Raw genomic sequence first — 13,534 nt, forward strand, 5'->3', positions numbered from 1 at the left:
AACTCTCGTTGATAACGAATTTGATACTCTTGATTCCGTTGAGGATCATCCCGAAATAAATTCCTACTTTGCATGCACTCGTCAAGATGTTGAAGAAGGGAGAATGATTTTTGCCGATGTTGTTTCTGATTTTATTAGACACTTTGAGGAAGCTAAGATTCAACTTGTTGCTACTATGAAGAATAAAAACATGTTAAGAATATGGTTGAAAAAGGTTCTTGCTGACTTTGCTCTCATGAAATTTTTCATGTTAATGATCTTCTTAATGAAGCTTAATGAGGTAATATTTCCCTGGAATTTGTTGATGGTTAAAGAAAAACTCAAAAGGGTTAAAAACCAATGACGAATCTACTAACAATAATTATGAGCAGAAACCCAGTTGACTGGACATGTGGTGAAAACGGATTTGTTCGGAACAGACAAACAACAATAGCTTCAACGGAGATAATTTCATATGTCTCATCAATCTCACCTCTCAGCTATAATGCTCAATCCAGCGAGCGAAGGTAATAGTTATGGTTCGTTCAACACTCACTTTAGAAGTCCAGCAAGAAGAATGAGTTGTCATCCACTATGCCTTTAAAGTGAAGAAAAATACTGAAGGAGGGGTTGGGAGATTTTGGTTTGTAAGAGAGGTGGTTTGAGAGACCATTGTACTTGAGAGTTGTTCATAGTTTGCCTGTAACCATCATCAATACTTAGTGAAATCACTCCAATGGACGTAGGTTTTAATACCAAACCACGTAATATCTTTCGTAAATTACTTTATTTACTTCCTTATCATACTTCATGATAACTAACCTTTGATTACTCGAATCATGACCTTAGATCTCTTTGGGTGTGACCGAAGGCTTTTCCTGCAGTTATATGCTATTGGAGAGTGTAGAAGGGAACCACTTTCCGATTTTCCAAAATGAAGCATATTATTACCAGCATAAGTTGCATAATCACATCCGAATACTATTGAGTAACACAAGTGTGTATAGAGCTGCATAAGAACCGACCCATTAAGTCGAAACCCGTCCGCACCCAATGAAATCGTCGGTTTTTAAACCAAACTCGCCCGCAATGGGTTGGTATATAGTTATGAATAAAAAAAAACTGACATAGATGGATTAGTTTATGGTTTAATGCTAAAACCGACCGAATCTTCCGGTAAAAACCGATAGTGTTGGTTGTTTAACTTGTTTTTATTGGAAATATTGTTATATTGAACTTTGAAGACTTATGGTTGTGGTTTGGCTGTAATTAAGAACTTAAAGAAATATGTCTAAATTTTAAAACATGTGTATAGGTGTATTAATGATCATTGAATATATGTATAGCAGGTCCAAATATAATCAATATTACAAATGAAAAACTGATTGGAAATGCTGAAATATAGACATTATAGACTGGATTAACGCGGGTTTAAACTCAAAATCGATCGACCCGTAATGAACGAGTTTAAACACAAACCAAAAATGGGTGGGTGGTTTTGGTTTTAATACTGTAAAACCGAAGTTCTAGGTGGTTGGTAGTTGTTTTTAGGCGAAAGACGAACCAACCGACATATGTGCAGCTCTAAGTATCTACAGGGCCTAGCATATTTCCATCCTAGCCATCAGCCCAAGAAATCCTCACCGTACCTAAATCAATTGATCAAAGGGGTGAGAAGTCATTAGCAACTACCTAGAAATTCCAGAACAGAAAGTAGAAACCATTGCGAATCAGAACAGGAAAACAAGTCTTTAGGCAACTTGGAAAAGGGAAACCAAAAACTTGCGCGTTAAATTTCAGTATATCAAAGGGAAACAACCATGATTCTACCGGCAATTTCATCTTCTTCTCCAGCGATTACAGTTCGTATTCCTTGTCGTTTAACTATTGGTTTTCTTTCTCGGAGAAAGAAAATGGCCGTATCTCAATTCTCATCTTCTTCACCATCAACCTTAATCTCATGCTCATCTGCATCCACAACCACAAGCACAACGACGGCAACTGATGGTAAACCTAAACCATGGTTATTCGTTGGTCTTGGCAACCCTGGAAAGTTATATAACGGAACCAGACATAATGTAATGTGTTTTACCTTAATTAATTTCTCTTCTTCTTTTCCATTCAAACTGGGAAGATATATGATTAAATTGGATTTAAATTCTACTTTTAATCCATGAATTGGAGTTTCTATGGTTCATTAAATAGGAAAAATCTCACCTTTTATTGTTTCTGTTTGGTGTTTAGGTGGGATTTGAGTTGGTAGATGCTATAGCTGAAGCTGAAGGAATATCAATGAGTAGTGTTTCGTTTAAAGCTCTATCTGGAAAAGGTATTCTACAAACTCTACTTGGTTTTCTCGGTGTTTCGTTTAAAGCTCAATTTGGAGAAGGTATTCTACATACTCTTTTTGGTTTACTCAATAAGGTTCTGATTTTCAAGTAACTCGTGCTCTTAAAAATTGGTAACATGGTGTACTAGAATTGGGTAATTATTGTGGGAAACAGTATTAGAGATTGTTCTGGCACCATTGCATAAAGTGATCTAAGTCTAGCTAAAATTGTTCGACTTCAGGATGAGCGTCTTAGGGTTGAGGTTTTAGAGATAAATCCGCATTTCAAAGATTTAGTTGAAAAGTTGGATCATTCTTTGATACATACAGACTCAAAGTCAGTAGCTAGTTGGACCTTTAGAAATTTCGAATAGATCTCTATATTATAGAGATGTGTCACCAATTTGGTGTATCAAAACTAACTTCCAAACAACAGCTAGTCGTAAATTGATTCGATATGGTTTTCTATATGCAGGCCATATAGGAGATGTTCCTGTTATGCTTGCAAAACCACAAACTTTCATGAATTTGAGTGGTCAATCGGTAAGTAAGCAAATTCTGTGAACTTTTTTTGTCTATTGTTGCTACACCTGTGTTCTTAATTTTGATCCTCATTTGTAGGTTGGTTCCATCGTTTCATATTACAAGATACCGTTGAAGCAAGTAGTTGTGGTAATGAATTTAGTTATATTAAATATTTCCTATACTGGTTTCAGAAAGAGAGCATTACATTTCTTCATCACTTCTATTAAACTCTTATGGTCTTCTAAACAGATATTTGATGACATGGATTTGCCTTTCGGAGCATTACGTTTATTGCCGAAAGGTGGACATGGAGGGCACAATGGGTAAATTCTATGTTGCATAACTCTTTTGGTTTTCTAGGATTCTTGGTAATCATGTCATACTTTTTGTTTCCTTTCTAGAAGGATTTATCTCCTCTATCCAAATCTCGTATGCCATACATTGGATGATGTTTGAGGCATCATTCTATTATATTGTCAGTTCCATGTTCCGTTACCTCCTTACTGATACACGTATACCCTTCATAGGATGACAAGTGACAAGTGAGTTTGAATTTCTTCCACAATTCAAACTCAATTCCTAACGCACACTTGATACTTTGACTATTACATATGATAGCATCATGTAGATTGTAAATAGATGAAGCTTCAACTCCTTGACTAGAAATGATCTGCGTGGATATAGCCCCTCGCTAGTTAGGGTTTGGTTTTCTCGTTTGGTGGGATGTTTTCAGAAGCATTGCTCCCAAGATGGAAAGTGTGCCTTGTACTGTCTATTTTTACTAGAGAAGAGAAGTTTTTGGTGTATTTTGTGCTCCCTTAAAGGGGAAACTAAAGAAGCAAGGCATATTAGTCCCAAACACAACATGACCAGATATTGCCCATTTTTCTGAGAAAGTGACTCTGGGCCCTGGGGTGTATTATGCGTATGAAAGGAAGAAAACTGATTCTTTATTGAACGATTCTCAGTGTTTTTGGTTTTCCATTTGTTTAGTCACTACTCTTTAGAAATAACTGTATAGCATGCCCCTTGCTTTGCTTAATTTGTGAGCTTATCGCTCTTTCCTTGAATGGCAGGATGAGAAGTGTCATTGACCATTTCAAGGGTAGCCGTGATTTTCCACGGTTGAGAATAGGTATGAACATGTCTTGCTTATGTATCTAAATCTAATTTTCATCTGTATTCTAATTGAAAAAATATTAAAGAATTGGTGTTTATTCTGATAGGAATTGGACGACCTACTGGCAAAATGGATGGTGCATCGTTTGTTCTTCGACCTTTCAATAAACAAGAGCGCGAAGAGGTATATCACACTTCGTCACTTGCCTTAGAAGCACACTTAGCATAATCAAAAGAGTAAGGGTTAAAGAAAGAAAGAATAATTCTAATTGGTTTAGTGTTTCATTCTTTGTTGACTGCAGCTGGATTTCACTTTCCAAAATGGATACGACGCGTTAAGGATACTTTTGCTTGAGGGATTTGATAAAAGTGCTACATTTACTAATTCTGCATCAAAGTCGGAATCAAAGTCGATGAAACAGCTTGGTTAAAATGTTAAAGTATTGATAAATTATTTAGATAAGCAGGACCTTATGACCCTTGAAGAAAGAAGATTGGTTGTTATTTGAAATGGTTATCTGATGCAGAAGACCAGGGTTTTGCCAGAGCCTGGGGAAGAGTTTCAGATTCTTGAGGTGAGGAAGCATCTAAAGTTGAATGATCCAACTTTGTCAGCTAAATTTCTCCAATAGCGGATCGTATTGAATTGCCCGATTATTTGTCTCGGATGTATGTATCTCATTTTTTATGTGAAGTCAGTGTTGCCTATCCCAAGTACTTAATTTTCTCTTCACATCACATCCCTGGATATATAACTGTGGAATTTTTTTCTAATGAGTACCAGAGTAATGTTTCGATTGTGAGCATATTTAATCTCTAACTATAGACAGGAATCTGAAACTATTCTAGTTACGTTTCTGTTTCTTTTTTTTCTTTCTGTCTTTCCAGTTTCCACGGCTTCAGCATCAGCAACTGCAGATATCATATACTATCCAGAAATGGTGCAGTAAATCATTCCTTATATTTTCAGGTACCTACCACAACCTTAAAGTTATCCTTTCTGATTAATGAAATATCTTGCAGTTACGTAAATACGATTTAATGTATCTGAATGATTGTCCAGCAAATCTAGACATGCCTGTTGCTTTATTCCGACTCTTTTTTCATGCAATATTTTTTGGTGAACAGCAGCCCTCTTTGACCCATAGATAAAAGAGGCAAGTAGTAAAGTGTTTGACAACAAAAATAAACTTTGGTGGGGCTAATGTTTTTCATGGTTTCTTATTCGGTTGTTTCTGTCTGGCAAGAGTCACTTCTTTTTTTCCTTCCACGAGGATCATCAGAATATATTTTACAAAACTTACTATCTTCCACTGAACTCTGGTCAATAATGATGGACTGTTTGATCCCCTGGTTAGTAAATTCTGGTCCCTTCATCATAGCAGCCTTTTCTTAAATCTCCCTAGAGATGGGTAGTAAAAGTAAAAAACGCCTACGGATTTCTTTTTCCTGTCGGGAAGTTAGGGTTAGGCAACCTAGGATGTATGATGTTCACTTTATATTTTCTTGTAAGCTAAAAAAGAGTTTAGAAGTCTGTAAACAACTAGTTCATTACAGGATATGATCCCCATGGACATGTACTGTGCTCCTTTTGATGCAGTCAAATGACGGGTAACAAAAAGCTTAGAGGCATAAACTGATAAAAGTATGTTATTTAGACAACAATTACATAAAAGATTTCGCTAATCTTTGGTTAAAACAATAAAGTGACATCTAGATTTTACAGGGAAATGTTATCATGGTAGCTTTCTGTTAAACCAATGCAGTGTATTGTAAATAAAAATCTGGAAATTAGATCCCATGGAAATTACTCTAGTATCTACAAACAATTCTTAATAACTTTCATCCATAAAGCAGTATGGCATGTATATTTTATTAATTCTGTATCAATATGCCCCCAAACTAACAGGCTTTTGTGAGTGGAGAATCAAATGATTATGTGAAGGTGTTGTACAACCAGCATATTAGGGTATTTTAATTGGTTCACCTTATTACATGATTTGATATAAAGTATGCTCTTGTCTAGTGAAGAATATGTATAATTTTAAAAACATGAAATTTTCTATAGACAGACTGTTTAAATCATCTTGTTATTCTTCGGCTCAGACTGTTCAGATCATCTCCAAGAGCCAAATGAATCCACTCTTAGATTATCTCCAGTCCACAAGTGAATATTACGGCTTAAAATCTCAGCCCAAAGCACCAGAAGTTGCACAAAATTGTACTGAAGAACCCCCATTGGCGTGCCTGCAAGATTATGACCCCTTGTGGGTATTATTCCAAAGAGCTACAACATGAATTGAACTCCAACCTCTCACAATCTTTCACAGAGGAAAGGTGATGGGACTCTACTGCACTGCTCTATTGCCGAGTGGTTCCTGGCCTTGCTAATTGTCACAGAAAACAAGCCAATTAAAATAGAAAATGCTTCTTGCCCCCCAAAACTTGCCCCAACGACAGTGTCGCAGAGGTCCTAGACCATGGCTGTTCAACCGGAACCCACAGTCCCTAACAGTTAATAGGAGCCGAATCATGGGGAAAGTTGTGGGGAAAAACATTTGAAAGTATCAAGCAGCTTCGAAAATACCCTCTGGCCTCTGCACACCGTGCAGTGACCATAGGCAAGATTCATATTGGTACGTAGAATAACTTGGCCTTACTAAAAATATGAAGTCATCAACTACCAGCACCACAAATGTCTCGCATCAGTCAAGATAAGCAACAAGGTACAATGTTGCCAAACTTTGATTTCTGAAAACATGTGAAGTGGTTCCCTTAAATCACGCCTTCCAAGAAATTGACCCTTCCTACACACCACAACAACATCACAAACAAAAATATAAACCCCACAAATATTGCACCTAGATATTCAACCGACAAACCACATGTCACCCATGCAAACCATAAGTAGTCCCATTACCTATACTTCCATTTCTATTAAATACACATCCACCGTAGATAATAACAACAACAACCTCTCCTGTGGTAAAATTTCTTTAAGAAAATTACCTCAAACAACAGGAGTAAAAATAAAAGACCGTAAAAATAAAATAATAAATTACAACAACAAGAGAGCAATATTTTCTGCTCAAAATCTATCTAAAACTAACATTGACTGGCAGAGAATCCAACAAGAGAATTAACCAAATCAAACGTGACACGTGTTCCCTGCTGTTGAATATTCCCGATAATTGACAAAGAAGATGACGTCGGTGCAAACGCTAAACAAAACGTCCCGGCGGAGTCAACCGGCACCAAGTAATTCTTAGCCGGTAACGCTATATATTTGTCACCGGGGAAGTGTAAAGAAATAGTCGGAACATCAACACTTCTCATCGTTGACAGATCATAACACGTATCGAAAATGGCTACACCACTTGTAGTTGGTAAATTCTGAGTTCCTTCAACAAATGCATCTCTGAGTGAGTTATAAACATCGGTTTTCAACCGAGTCACAGCCGTTCCGGAGTCAATAATTATGCCACCGTTACCACTTTCATCCACTTCAAATGCCGATGGTGGAATCGTTAACATTTCTCCTCCAACACTTAACCCCGTTAAACCTAGATAGTAATAAGTATCTAATTGGTTATTGCGGAGTAACGGAGTTGTGACGGAGTTATTCACGTTTAGCTCTGAGCTGCTACCGAAGTCGAGTGTTGAAGTTGAGCTAGAATCTCTATCGACTAAACAATAAGAAAATGATTCAGTTTTGAGTTGAGATGGAAATGAAAGTGAGCCGCCACCAAGACCTAATAAACCAGCTGAGCCGACGAATAAACCTTCGTTATCATGACCACAACCAAGAGAAACGTTGTTGACGGAACTCGAGTTGCCGAAAGTTAAGGTCTCGCTGACAAAATCACCAACAGTATAAGAACCGTCACCATATGAAACCTGATATAAACAAACACCGGCACGGCATGCCGAAACATCTAAAGCTTGGCATGTATCGGTGTTACACATAATTTGCGAGTAAGATGAAGAAGAAGACGGTTCAAAAATCGGGTCGGTTTGTTGGTAACAGTCTGTACACGGTGAACATTGTACCCAAGTGACATCACTACCTGTATCAAGAACCATATATAACGGTTTAGGTGGACGACCGATTCCAACTCGGGAGAAATACTCACCGCTACCTTGACTCGTTCCTGATATGATTGGACCTTCTAATTCAGTTTTTGATTTCCCTCCTTCTTCAGTCATCAGACTTTGTTCCAATGTTGTTTCAACTGGTTTGAAATCTGATTTCTTGATTCCGTTAACAGCTAGATCTAGTTTAGTGTTAAGAGATCTGACTCGAGCTGAATCACGTTCTAATCGAGATTTGATTAGAGTTTTGTAGTCCTTATGTGAGGATGAGTGAAGTGAATCTCTAGAATGTAGTTCCAGAGTAAATGATTTTGATGATGATGAAGAAGAAGAAGAAGAGAATTCAGAAAATGTAGTTTCTTGTTGGAGAAATGTGTTCTGAATGGTTGTTTCTGGTTTGGAAGCAGAAACAACATCAATGGTTTTCTGAATTGAAGCTGTAATATCAAGAAGTGTTGTTTTTTTATGAGTTTCTACTACTAAGCTTCTAGAGTGAACAAATGAAGGTGAAATATAGAGAAGAGTGAATAGAAGAAAGGACATGCAAAACCTCCTTAATTCCTCCATTGTTGTAACAGAGGAGGAAGGTAGAGAGTGTGAGAAATGGTGTGGATTAGGGCTTCTACTTTTAGAAGGAAGTGAATGGAAATGGGGGGTTAGGTTTATTTAAGAAGTGAGAGAAAGAAAGAGAGCGAGTGAAGGAGTGACTGGTGGGAGTAATGGCAGTCACGGCCCTCCCTCGTTAAAAGGGTAAAGGGGCAAATAATAATAGCTAGCTAGCGACGAAATGAGTGAGAAAGAAAAGAGGGAATGGAAATTTGAAACGTTTATTTACATCTAAAAGTTGTATAACAGGTCTTAGTTTTCAAGATATAATATTTTTTATGGGCAGAAGCAGATATACTTTTTTGCTGTGGAATTTCTATTTTTTACGAAAATGCTAGGCTACCCCGCTCTTTTCCCCCAATGGGTATATCGCTGATATTAGCCCTTGATGTCACATAAAGGGATCCCTACTAGTCCAATCCAAAGAATCAAGGGCTAATATCAGTGACACCTATTGGAAGAAGGGAGTGGGGGAAGTCTAGCATCTTCGTATTTTTTATTTGCTTTGATCATCGTCAGATTTTGGAGTTTGACATGTAAAAAACGAAAATGCTATATGAACCTTGAGTGACGGCAAATATGATGTGGCTATCTATGTGTAGTACATGTCAACATTTTCACTATTTTTCCGCTAGAAAAGTCCAGTATTTTTCTTTCTTATGACAGTAATCACTACGTCTTCCTCTTGGCCTCTTCTTATCCTCTTCTTATTTCTGCAACTAAAAGATCCATTGCTTTTAGGGTTCTTATTGTCTTGATGATTGGAGTATCAATTTTTAACCTAGATGACTTCACCATCTATAAAGCCCGAAACTACCAAAATTTTGAATTTGAAAAGTTGTAATAGATTTGAAATCAACTGCTTCGGTTAATCTAAGATAAGATGAAGTACACAAAAAGGTGCTAAACTTTGAGATCTACATAAAAATTCAAAAATCCATCTTCAGCAAAGTTCCCATATGCAAACTCTTTGGTTTTCTATCTCAATTTAACTACAAGTTTTAATCGCTAGGTTTTGTCTATATAAATTGATTTGGTTTAAGTGATAACGAAGTTCTCACCAACAAACGTATTTTTGTTTAAAACTTATGGAGTAGTATAAACAATTCTTTAATCTGGATGAATGATTATGATCATGATATATGCCGTAGAAAGTTAGATTATTAGTTGACGTGGATAAGAAAGAAAGATAACTCCCGCCACGACGTTTGCCACGTCAAAATCGCTGTCATTCAGCTGTCATGGAGCGGTTCAAGTAGCACGATTGTGTAAAAAAAGAAAAACCTGGCTGGAATAATAAGAGTTTCTGAATGGTTAGTTATTGAACTGCTTCGGTTACGGACCTACAACTGAACATTATGCAACCGGTGGAGTCATATCTACAACATCCTGCACTTGTTTGAATATGCTTTGACTATTCGCAGTAGATTTTCAAATATATTAATTTGCGCAATCATTCTCTTCCTTCTTTTCTTCTCATCAGACTGTTAGAGCAACCACAGTGGACCAGTAAAACTATAAATATGGTCCAGAAACGAGACACAGTCGAACGAACTAAAGAGTAAATCGTGGACTAAAACCAAATCTTAAAGTATATTTGGTTTGAGATCAAGACCAAAACCAAATTTAGTCGAGCGAAGTTATAATGTACGTTTGTTAATAGGCGAGCTTTTAAGTTATGTTTGAGTTGAAGCGGACGTATATTTTCCGTCCGTGTAGTGAGGCGTACATATAAGTTACGCCTCAGTGAGGCGCATGTATAAAGTGATCCTGATGTATACTTTTTCCCAAGCGAACATTATATGTGTGCTCGACCAAATTTACTCTTCCACCCTAGTGTAACACCACGGAGTAAACTCAAATTTGATCGTTTTTTTTGGTCTTTGGTCTATGGTTTTGATCGCACCATTACAGTTGCTCTTAGGGATGTACTATTCTCTTTTAGTTGACTGTAATCCACAGTGACCATTGCATAAGTCTCGTAAGAAAAACACAAGAGAAACAAATAGTTTAATTTAAGTTTAGGCAACATGGATTAGTTTAAGTTTTTTTTTTATTTATTAATTAGATTTTGCAGTAGATAATTTGATCATCTTTGACTTTAGACTGGATAATAGTGATTATACCAGTCTCATAAAAAACTAAGTTAATTCTTGGTTGGTTCGTTAATAAAAATTCAATCTTTGTAGTTGTTCTAGTAGTTTTTTTTTACTGCAACCCATCAATGATTTACAAAGATCTACATGGGGAAATCAAGTTTTCTGGATACAATTGAAGCACCTACTAGCTGAAAGAATTAAAAAATTGTCGAGAAGAGGGCAAGATTATGTTAAATATAATTGCAATTGTTAGAGCATTGCTCGGTCGAACTCGCATGCGTTGTTATCTCAAGCATGTTTGTCAATGTTAGTGATCAAAACTATAAGTCTTGATTTCTAGTCTACTATAGCTAAGTCTTGGACTAGGATAAAAAGTGTAGTTGAGCTCAAGAACTCCATGGTAATCATCATACAAGACAAAGGACTACTCAAGGATCTGGTGGATCTTCATCGACTAAAAGGTATGTGGAGACTTGAACTTATCTATCACTCAAAAGTCTATCTACTCTATATCCTATTTTGAGACAAAAGTCATTTTGCTATATAGACTTCGATTATACACATTTTCTATGTCGAGCCGAATTTATCTCGCCTATCTATTTCTCGAAATATGCGTTGGTAAGCTTTTACTTTGGCCAAGTTCATCTTTACCTAGTGACGAAAGTCATGACACGTTTCAATCACCTTGAAAATTGCTTACTTTGACGAAATGTCCTCTAAGAATGTTTCAATGGTTGAAATGAGAGTTTAGATTAAATAACCAATGATGGATATAAGCATTGTGTGGCAACACATATATGTATAAGTCATTTGTCCTTGAACCGAAGTTTGTGAACTTTGTTGATCAAGAGAACCGGAACAAGAGTCGTGAACTCAGTCCGCGAACTGGCGGAAGTTCTCGACCCGAGAAAATCTGCTGGAATTTGAGAACTCCTTCCGGGAACTTAAGTCCGCGAACTAAGTCTGCGAACTTAAGCTGGTTATATCTAAAGACGATTGTTTGTGAACTTATTTATATTAACTACAAAATGCTAAATGCAAACCGTGGATATATAGTTCATGAACCGATTCGAGTGAATCAAATCGTTTTTGCTTCGATTGTGTCTTGTGTAGTTACATAAAATTTCCTTTCAATTGAACAACTCTCTAACTAGTTCATTTGAGTCATTTGAACTAGTTATGGTGAAGAAGAACATGGTTGATATGAAAGTGCTCATATGGCTAACCAATTGGTTAACTATTGTTGAACCAACAAATGTTCATGTTTGGGTATGGTTACAAAAACCCAAAAGAGTATATTTCATTTGTGTGTAACAAGTTAAGTTTTCGATCTAACGGTTGAAAGATATTAGCTTGAATCTAACCAGGTTTTCATCTAACGGTGAATATTGAATGCTTTGTTACCAAGCTAACATTGATTGCAAACCCTGATTTGAAAGACTATAAAAGGGAGAACTCTAGCAACTGGGAAACCTAATCCCCACACCTCATGTGTGATACTAGTTGTATTAGCTAGAGTCGATTCTCCTTTAACCTTTGGTTTCTTCTTAAAAACCAGGTTAACGACTTAAAGACTTCACTGGGATTGTGAATCCAGACCGACACTACTTTCTCGTAGTTGTGTGATCTGATCTTGCTAATTCTATAGTTTTGAGTACGATCGTAATGATTGGCTTGGGATCTTTATCTCCGATAGGCAAGATAGAAAAGTAGTCACAAACATCTTCGTCTCATTGTTTGTGATTCCACAATATCTTCTTTCGCCGCGTCGATTAAGATTATTGTGAGGTGATTGATAATACTAGGCTGTTCTTTGGGAATATAAGTCCGGGTTATCAATTGGTTCATGTTCACCTTGATTTATCAAAAGATGGAAAAAAACTTGTTGGTTTATTTGTGGGAGACAGATTTATCTATTCTTGTAGACTTTTCTGTGTGATATAAATTTGTTTATTAAAGTCTTCGACTTTGGGTCGTAGCAACTCTTAGTTTTGGGTGATATCAGCTAAGAGAATCAAGTGCATAGTATCTTGCTGGGATCAGAGACGTAAGGAGCGCAATTGTACCTTGAATCAGTGTGAGATTGATTGGGGTTCAACTACAGTCCAGAACAAAGTTAGTTTGTAGTAGGCTAGTGTCTGTAGCGGCTTAATACAGTGTGATGTTCAATGTGGACTAGGTCCCGGGGTTTTTCTGCATTTGCGGTTTCCTCGTTAACAAAATTCCAGTGTCTGTGTTATTTCTATTCCGCATTATATTTTGTTATATAATTGAAATATCACAGGTTGTGCGTTTGAATCAATCAATTGGAAATCCGACCTTTGGTTGTTGATTGAAATTAATTGATCCTTGAACATTGGTATTTGGTACCGTTCAAGTGATTTCTCTTGTAATCAATTAGATTCGAAGATTTCTATTTGCTTGAGAAAGAATTGAATCAAGAAAGAGAGATAAAACTCTTTGATATACTTTTTGTAGATTGAGTCTTGTTGATTCTCTTAAAAGTATATTGGAGTTTGTCCATACAGATTGCTAAGCGAAATATTGGGTGTGGTTGTTGTACCCACGCTTTTTCAATTGGTATCAGGGCAAGCAAACATGTTCAAGACCTTACAAGTCTGTGTTTGTAGCGATCTGACTCCATGGACAGAGGTGCTATCTCTATCAACGTACCACCAGTCTTCGATGGCTCTAGTTACTTATGGTGGAAAATTGTTATGCGAGCTTTTCTTCAAGCATGTGATTTTCAATCATGGGTATATGTTGTTAATGGCTATAATGCTCC

At 36.8% G+C, this 13,534-nt stretch overlaps 2 protein-coding genes across 3 annotated transcripts; one reads left to right on the top strand and one right to left on the bottom strand.

The window, feature by feature from the left end:
* The first annotated feature begins 1,674 nt into the window (after positions 1-1,674).
* On the top strand, positions 1,675-4,758 carry LOC113281988 (peptidyl-tRNA hydrolase, mitochondrial-like). Of its 2 annotated transcripts, none has more exons than XM_026530901.1 (8): positions 1,675-2,057; positions 2,224-2,368; positions 2,784-2,851; positions 2,930-2,980; positions 3,083-3,156; positions 3,910-3,968; positions 4,060-4,136; positions 4,255-4,758. In XM_026530901.1, exons 1-8 carry the CDS (start codon positions 1,800-1,802, stop codon positions 4,381-4,383), a joined length of 861 nt encoding a protein of 286 aa, XP_026386686.1. In that variant the 5' UTR covers positions 1,675-1,799; the 3' UTR covers positions 4,384-4,758. The 2 variants fall into 2 exon arrangements, with proteins under 2 accessions (XP_026386686.1, XP_026386687.1); XM_026530902.1 differs by having other exon boundaries at positions 1,678-2,057; positions 2,224-2,308.
* A 2,063-nt stretch (positions 4,759-6,821) lies between these two features.
* Positions 6,822-8,849, bottom strand: LOC113281987 (protein ASPARTIC PROTEASE IN GUARD CELL 1-like). The gene has a single exon (XM_026530900.1). It carries the CDS (start codon positions 8,609-8,611, stop codon positions 7,058-7,060), a length of 1,554 nt encoding a protein of 517 aa, XP_026386685.1. The 5' UTR covers positions 8,612-8,849; the 3' UTR covers positions 6,822-7,057.
* Positions 8,850-13,534: the final 4,685 nt, after the last annotated feature.

The sequence above is a fragment of the Papaver somniferum genome, chromosome 5 (genome assembly GCF_003573695.1).
Source record: "Papaver somniferum cultivar HN1 chromosome 5, ASM357369v1, whole genome shotgun sequence".
NCBI lineage: Eukaryota > Viridiplantae > Streptophyta > Magnoliopsida > Ranunculales > Papaveraceae > Papaver > Papaver somniferum.

Coding starts and splice junctions, on each gene's coding strand:
- LOC113281988 (XM_026530901.1), top strand. CDS start 1,800: ATGATTCTACCGGCAATTTCATCTTCTTCTCCAGCGATTACAGTTCGT. Junction 3,157..3,909: donor GGACATGGAGGGCACAATGG/GTAAATTCTATG, acceptor CTTGAATGGCAG/GATGAGAAGTGTCATTGACC. Junction 4,137..4,254: donor ATAAACAAGAGCGCGAAGAG/GTATATCACACT, acceptor TGTTGACTGCAG/CTGGATTTCACTTTCCAAAA.
- LOC113281987 (XM_026530900.1), bottom strand. CDS start 8,611: ATGGAGGAATTAAGGAGGTTTTGCATGTCCTTTCTTCTATTCACTCTT.